Source organism: Etheostoma spectabile, chromosome 9 (assembly GCF_008692095.1).
Source record: "Etheostoma spectabile isolate EspeVRDwgs_2016 chromosome 9, UIUC_Espe_1.0, whole genome shotgun sequence".
Taxonomy (NCBI): domain Eukaryota; kingdom Metazoa; phylum Chordata; class Actinopteri; order Perciformes; family Percidae; genus Etheostoma; species Etheostoma spectabile.
In genome coordinates this window covers 22,825,070-22,832,569 of record NC_045741.1, presented here as the reverse complement: position 1 = coordinate 22,832,569, position 7,500 = coordinate 22,825,070, and the positions used below count along the sequence as shown (strand labels likewise).

The 7,500-nt window shown below is 38.6% G+C and overlaps 1 protein-coding gene across 1 annotated transcript in view; it reads right to left on the bottom strand.

Annotated features, from left to right (window-relative positions):
* spata6 (spermatogenesis associated 6) overlaps positions 1 to 7,500 on the bottom strand; it is a 23,616-nt gene that overhangs the window by 10,327 nt on the left and 5,789 nt on the right. Inside the window, 5 exon segments of the mRNA XM_032526877.1 lie at positions 439 to 599; positions 911 to 948; positions 1,374 to 1,476; positions 2,596 to 3,000; positions 6,460 to 6,540. Of these exon segments, the coding sequence (XP_032382768.1) occupies positions 439 to 599; positions 911 to 948; positions 1,374 to 1,476; positions 2,596 to 3,000; positions 6,460 to 6,540 (788 nt within the window).

Below are 7,500 nucleotides of genomic sequence, written 5' to 3'. Positions count from 1 at the left end.
CTACCATCTCATGGGATTGCCATATATTTGTTGTATACTGTGATTGGAAACTCATACAGGTGCCTCTTTTGTTTTTAAAAATGACAACACCAATGATTTACACAGATGGATCAGGATGATTTCAGGGCAAACACCACAAAAAAGAGGATTGTGTTTTATCCTGCTTTGGTATGAGTGTGAACAACATCAGCTGGTTTGTGGCCAGAACACTGTTGCTGACCTGTTTGAGAACCTAGTCAATAACGTAAATGTTAAGTTCTCCCATGAAAACATTAAGAAGTTAAGATTACATTTTATGGTTGTTATATTATAAATCATGTTGCTGACCTGCTTTTTGGCCATTGTGTATTTTTGTATAAAGTGGTTATGATTTAACATATCTTTTTCTTTTCTAAACATTCAGGTAAGGGAAAGGGTTACATTACCTAGAGAGTTTACCTTTCTCTGAGGGAATGGCTGAGATTCAGAGGACTTCTGGCGTTTGACACGGCCAGGGTGGACTGAGCTACAGCAGCACCTCTCACAGGGCTTTTGATCTGGGCTTCATGTCTGGACTGTGTCTCTGGAGACGACTGGACCCTCACAGAACCCGACTTCACCTGGAAGAGGTCACAGGTCTGGGCTGGTATAGCTTTATAACAGGAACACTTAATGTTACAAATATTTTATTACTTTGACAACTTAGGGAAAATAATAATTTTAGGAAACCACTAAAACTGGGCCAATAAGAAGATTAGTTTGAATGAAAATAGTACATTAGATCAGTTCAGTTTTACATTAATTCAGAATACTTTTCAAAATGTCTAAAACAGTTGTGTGAATATATCACTTGGTTAGCCTGGCTTGGAGTTTGTGTACTTACAATATCATTGTGTCATTTGCTGGAATTAAATGTTATGATTTGACTTACTGTGGCTGTTCTTGGTCTGTAACTCCCCAGGAAAGAATCTACAATGACAAAGGCAAGTAAAAGAAAACTCTGCTTTTTCAGATGGATAACATCTACAGTATTTTATTTAACGAGATATACCTTAATCATTAAATATAGAAAGGTGTGAGTGAAAGTTATAGAGGCAGCAGTATATGGAGCAATGTGGTATTTGTGTATACTTGTGAAGCTTTGCACCATTAACACACTGACAAAAAAGAATAATCAGAAACTATTACATCAGTCACTGTTGATATCCTCAAACAAAAATATAAATGTAACCTGAAGATGTAAACAAAGATGCAAACAAAGACAAATTTTCACAAGACAACCACCAACCAATCTTGATATATTAGACCAATTGCAAACAGTTATTCCTGTAGCAAGTATAGCATGGCCTTAGGTGTGTAACAGTACACGTATTCATGTGAGCATGAAGGCCTACCTGTGTGATCAGTTGTGAAGCAGACTGAGTGTTGATGCCTGCTTTTATTCTGTGGAGAGGAAGAAGGCGTTCCAATCACAGAGACATTACTGCAACGAGGGACCTTAGATAAAACACAACAGAAAAACAATCTGCTGTCAAACAAAATCATGAACTTGTCGTTGTAGTTTGAATTCTGTCTACGTCGTAAAACACATGCAAAGCAAGGTTGTTTTGGCATTATTTTCTTCAATTTGAAGCAGTATATAAAAGGAAAAGCTGCCAAAAAACACTGTTACGCCATTTGTTTGTTATCTCACACTCAAATAATTTTTTTTAAAAGATCACAATAAGGCATAAAGAAAACAAAGACAAGATTTCTACAGAATAACCACCTTTCTCAAAAAATATACTGTAGTTTGGGAATGTTCTTCCCACTACACAAACAAACAAGGGACTCTGATAATGCATTCACCATGGGACAGAGCTACTTCATTAGATATCTATTTGTTAATTGCAGCTTGACTCTCAATTACTAGGGTTAATTGTCGACAGAAGATTCCCCCAGGAAAACCAGAGAGGGAAAAACACAGTCCCCTCTTTAATAAAACGCCTGTTGTATTCTAGTAAATTCCATTCATGTGTGTGACAAAAACAACTTTACCTAATAATTTCTTTTAATAACAGCATGTTAGTGGATTTTGATATTCATACCTCAGAATTAGATTTGATGTAAATGAAGGAGCATGAATACAGAGGGGAGCATTGGGAGGAAAGCTGTGCTGTTACATTCCCCACAGCTGTGATCAGAAAATCGCTGCCTTTTATATGCAAACATCTCATAGCAGTGATACAGCCATAATTAAAGTGTTACCACATAACTGTATAGCAGCCTAATCCAGGACACATGCCATTAAAGCACACTCAAGGCCCCCAATAAGGATAATAGGCCATATTAAATGTGCACACACACACTGAAACGTTTGCATGACGTCAAAATCCATTAACGGCTCAGGTAAAAAGATTAACACTGCTCTCTTATTATGCCCTCCACTTAATCTGCCAACTAGATTATGTTAAATTTTGGGAAGCTCCCACTGAGGTTTGAACTACATCAATTCAGGATCCCATTAATTTTAACACCTGTCCACTGAACATGTGCATTATTAGCATTAAACAAACCATCCTATCACTTTTTTCTCAATTGCCTTCAGTTTGGAGGAATATATCTAATGTTACCAACCAAGAAAGGCGGCTGGCTCTCAGTCTCCTTCCTGAAGTGGTGAGGCCCCAGCTGGAGATGGCTAAGTCTCTGCGTGGCGTCCTCTGAAAGCTGGCACATCTTGCGATGGGTGTAAGGGGACAAGGCTTGTGTCCGTGAGGAAACTGTGGGTTGCTGGTAGCCAGAGTCTACAGAGACTCTAGGAGAAACGTGTTTTCTCCCTTTATTTTTATTCTGGGGACTTTGGCCAGATGGGGATGAAGAGGAGCGTCTGAATGTTGAGGTCGGCCTTTCCGACCCATGTTTCCAAGAGACACAGTTCGCATTATCTATTTTGGAAAAATTACTGCTGGATTGTATATACTTTTTTGCAGAACTCTGCCTGGATGGGGTTAAAGATGGCCTTACTGGAGAAAGACAGCGAGTCTGGGGGTGCAGTGGCAGAATATAAGAGTGAGGAGAGAGAAAGAGACAGAGAGAGAGAGAGAGAGAGAGAGAGAGAGAGAGAGAGAGAATTTATACTTTGTTCAAACATGTCAAACTAGCCTAACAGGTCTCTAATTTGAGGTGGCACATAACATTTGTCTCAGAAGTTTAGCTTTCTATGCAGACCACAATGTTGTTCCTCCACAAGCAGTAGCCATTTTAGCCATTAAGGCAGCTGCTCTCTCCCTGGACAAAACCATTGAACCATTAGCTAAATTTACATTACATTAAGTGTTACAACAACAGCTCCCGCAGTTGGCACTGCCATGGAGACAACCTCTGCAGAATTACTTCAATAACTCTAATGGCCACTAACATCATTCTCCAATGCAATATCCCATATCCTGCGGGTAATGCCAACCGGGGATAAATAAGTTAAGATAAAATGTTAATTGCATTTGATGGCCATCTCCAGTCTAATATGATAAAGAGACATTACCTGGCTGTAAAACAATGATAATCTAAATGCTAATTAGGGAAATCACCAAACATTAAAACTATTTTTAAGAGAAACAAAATGATGAATAAATCCTTATCAAGATTGCCATTTGAGATTGGTTTAATTTAATAAAATTAGGCAAACTCTCCCACCCCCACATCTACCACCATCTCTGACTTCTTGCAGTTCTTCTGTCTGTTCTTTGCTGGACTGCCATCGAGAGTCAGTCAGTTTCCCTGTACCCAACTGATGGTTAGCTGCTATTTCCAATACTGGAGAGCAGTGCTTTGGCTAAATGCTAACTTTGGCATACTATCTACAGACATGATACTAACATGCTCATCATGACAATGCTAGCATGCTGGTGTTATCTTTATCATGATCACCATCTTAGTTTAGCATTTAAGAATGATTACATTTGGTAATTAGCACTGCTAATAATTGCTGATGGCAATGTCATTAGATTTAAATTTGGTCAGAAACAGAAAAGACTAAAACAATTTTGAAGATAGTGCAAGATGAAAAGGCTCACCAGAGTGATTACAACTAATCCTGAGGGGGGACGTGAATGGCTGTACCAAATTTCATGGAAATCTATCTGATAGGTGTTTACATTTCACACAGAAAACCAAAATGTCAACCTCATGTTGCGCTTGAGGAAAAGACAGAGGATCATCAAAGTTGTTAAGATACATTGTCTGGGCACAATAAACGATCAAACTGCATTGACACATTTCACTGGAAAAGTGAGAAAAGTCATTAGGATGAATCCTCTGGGAACCCTGGATGTCTGTACAGAATTTCATGGCAATCCATCTGACAATTGTAGAGATACAGGCTGACACACAGACAGACTGACCAAATTTGCCACCCATGGCTGCTAGCATGGCTAAAAGTGACTTTTGAATTAAAAATGTTCTTTAAATGAGAATGATAACAATTAACAGAGGAGCACCAGAAAATCTGCAAAGAAAGAGTAAGACATTGCTGAAAACTGAGTGTATATTTTTCACTACAGTTTCAGAGGTTTTGTGGAAGATGCTATCACTCTAAATCTCTATTAAAACAGGATAAGGTTTGTCAGCTGGGCGGGCAGGCAGTCAGGGAAATGCCTATGCTGAGGAGCCATTAGGAGAGAGAAAATGGAGAAATTCTACTGTCTGACAGCCACAGCGGTGCTCTGATCCAGACATCCCCCTGAGGGGCCAGGAGAACACTGACAATCTGCTTCGCTTTCAATGACATCCCATTTAAACAAATAGCTTATCTTAGGTTAATGCACCTGGGAAATGCATGGTAGTGTTTTGGCACAACATGCCAACCGCTGTGTGATGGATCATATGTTTTAAACAGGACTGTTTGTGTAAGATTATCATTCTGTTTTTTTTAAGTAACACTCTTTTTGAGTCTATATTAGGAGCATTATTCAACTCTACTAGCATCCATCTGCTGAGATAACCTCTGCACACAAATGTATGCAGTGTCACACAAGACCATGAAGGCGTAAATTCAATTCAAGCAGGGCTGAAACTAAGGATTATTTTCATTCATCAAGGAGGAGGATTACAGGAATGTCTGTAGTATTATCCTACATTTGTGAATTTGGGTACATTTTATGAACCAAAACATATAAGGTTGTTACAACAAAACACAATATTCAATCTCAGTGGTTTCTGTGACATGACAAATACTTTCAAAGTACTAATGTTATAAAATAAAAAAAACACACATAGCTCGGCTAACTACAGTAAAGGATCGTGGCCCCATCAAGTGGAAAAGTCCCACCACGCTACTGACCCACCTGTGTGGAAAAAAAATACACTATCTCTTCGCAGTGTCATATACCGTACCATGTTGTGAATTCAGATGAATTTTGATTGGTTTTCAGTGTTTCTATTGTTCATCAAATTGGTCTGAAAGTGATCCCGACAATATAATTTGCCATGTTGTCATTATAGTTGTGGTGTAAATGCCACCATCCACGTGAGTTACAAAGATTTTTTAAACTTGATATTTATAGTTCTTGTTAAGGCTCTCGTTAAGGCTTGAAAAATTTAAAACAATTGTTCATTTGCCAAAATAGTTAGAATAGAAGTTTTTTTATTGACTGACTGACTTAATTATACAAAAAACCTCTATACCAAAGACTGCTACAGTGGATGAGAACATGTCATTAAACAGTTTAATGACATGCTTTAATAAAAAAAAAGAGCACAGTTACCCTTTAAAATCCACAAGGACACTGTGGCAGAGAATACATGTGATCCTCCTCTTGGATAGTTCATGTAAAAACTGACTGAATATCTGACTGGTTCTGTGACAAACATTGTGTAAATTCCTAGCTAGTCAGAGATGTCAGAAAAGCCTTGCTATCAGCATCACAGATCTGCCTCCCTGTAATTACATTCACAAGGAGAGAACAGATACCCTTGAAACACTGCCAGTATGGATAGACGGATGCAGTAGCCATGGCAACAATAGGAGGTGGGTATGTATGGTGGAAACAGACAAATCTGATGGCGAGCGATAATACTCATTAGAGCCCTCTAGATATGAATTTTCACTGCTCTAGCTTTGGTAAACACTTGTACACAGCAATGCTGCATATGAAGCCGTGTGCTGTGGTCAACTTTGAGACATTTTGAACTGTTATGCAGGCTGATAAACCTACTGTTTACTTGATTTATGAGAGGCACTTTTATGGATTTTAATGGTTTACATTTTGACTAAGCAGGTCAGAAAGGCCATGAACAAACACCAAAATGTTTTTTTTATAAAAGACAGTTGTCTTCTAAAATGTTTTACAAATCAACAACAGACAAAAGGCAGATAAACCAACAGCAGACAAAGGTACATACTTGAAATACTGGCCACAGTTTGTGTTTTTGAGGCTAGTTTGTGTTTGTGTGTCTCTGTGGGTATGTACAGATCTCTGAGATGTGATAAAAGGACACACTTACGGGTAAGGCAGATGAACTGTCTCTCCCACCACTCTCTTCTATGACTGATGTCATGGCAAACTCCACTTTGGGGGAGATTCCCTAGAGAGAGGGGAACAATAGGGACAAACACAACACCTTTAACGTGGAGATGAAGACAAACCGATAGACAGATAAAAGCACTGCTTGGAACACCAATTTTCTTCCTAAAAGGGAGTTTTTCCTCGCCACTGTCGCACTGTTGCTTGCTCTGGAGGGAACTACTGGAACTGTTGGGTCCTTGTAAATTATAGAGTGTGGTCTAGACCTACTCTATCTGTAAAGGGTCTCAAGATAACTTTTGTTATGAATTGATGCTATAAATAAAATTCAATTCAATTTGCAATCACAAATCTTCAATTGTGCCTGGCTTGAGAAAAACAATCTGCAGAAAGGAGAAAGCTCCAGTGATGTTTAAATAATAAGGCATTTGGATAGAGACATCTAAATTGTTATGTTTGCCGCAAACACAAACACATAAAAGCAACGGTGAGGAGAATGGTGTTTAAAGACATTAGCAGAGATGGTAAATAACGGCATTATAAATAACAGCGTTATTAACTGCATTACTTTTTTCAGTAACAAGTAATCTAATTGATTACTCTTCTAATCTTAATAACGCCGTTAACCACCAAAAAATGCAGCGCGTTACTATAATTGAAACTTTTCATCAGACCAACAAGACCTCTGAGCCAAGAGGAAAATACTTTTTAACCGTTCTTCCTTGTTTAGTGGGCAGTGCATGAGACAAGTGCTTAAATGCTGACAATTGGCTGAGATTGAGTAAAATGTTATGGTAAGCCAATCAGAGGTAGAGTTGGGCGGGTGTTCGAAAGCACGCACAACGTGCCCGTCGGACACACAACGAACAACACAAGCAAGTCAGTCAACGAGAGACAGGTATGGCGAGCCAAATGAGGGGCAATAAATATCAAAAGTTACAAAACATCTATTGTGTTATTTATATCGATCCACTATATAAACATATCTACATACATGGCATTTGATTGGAGGCTAGTCTCA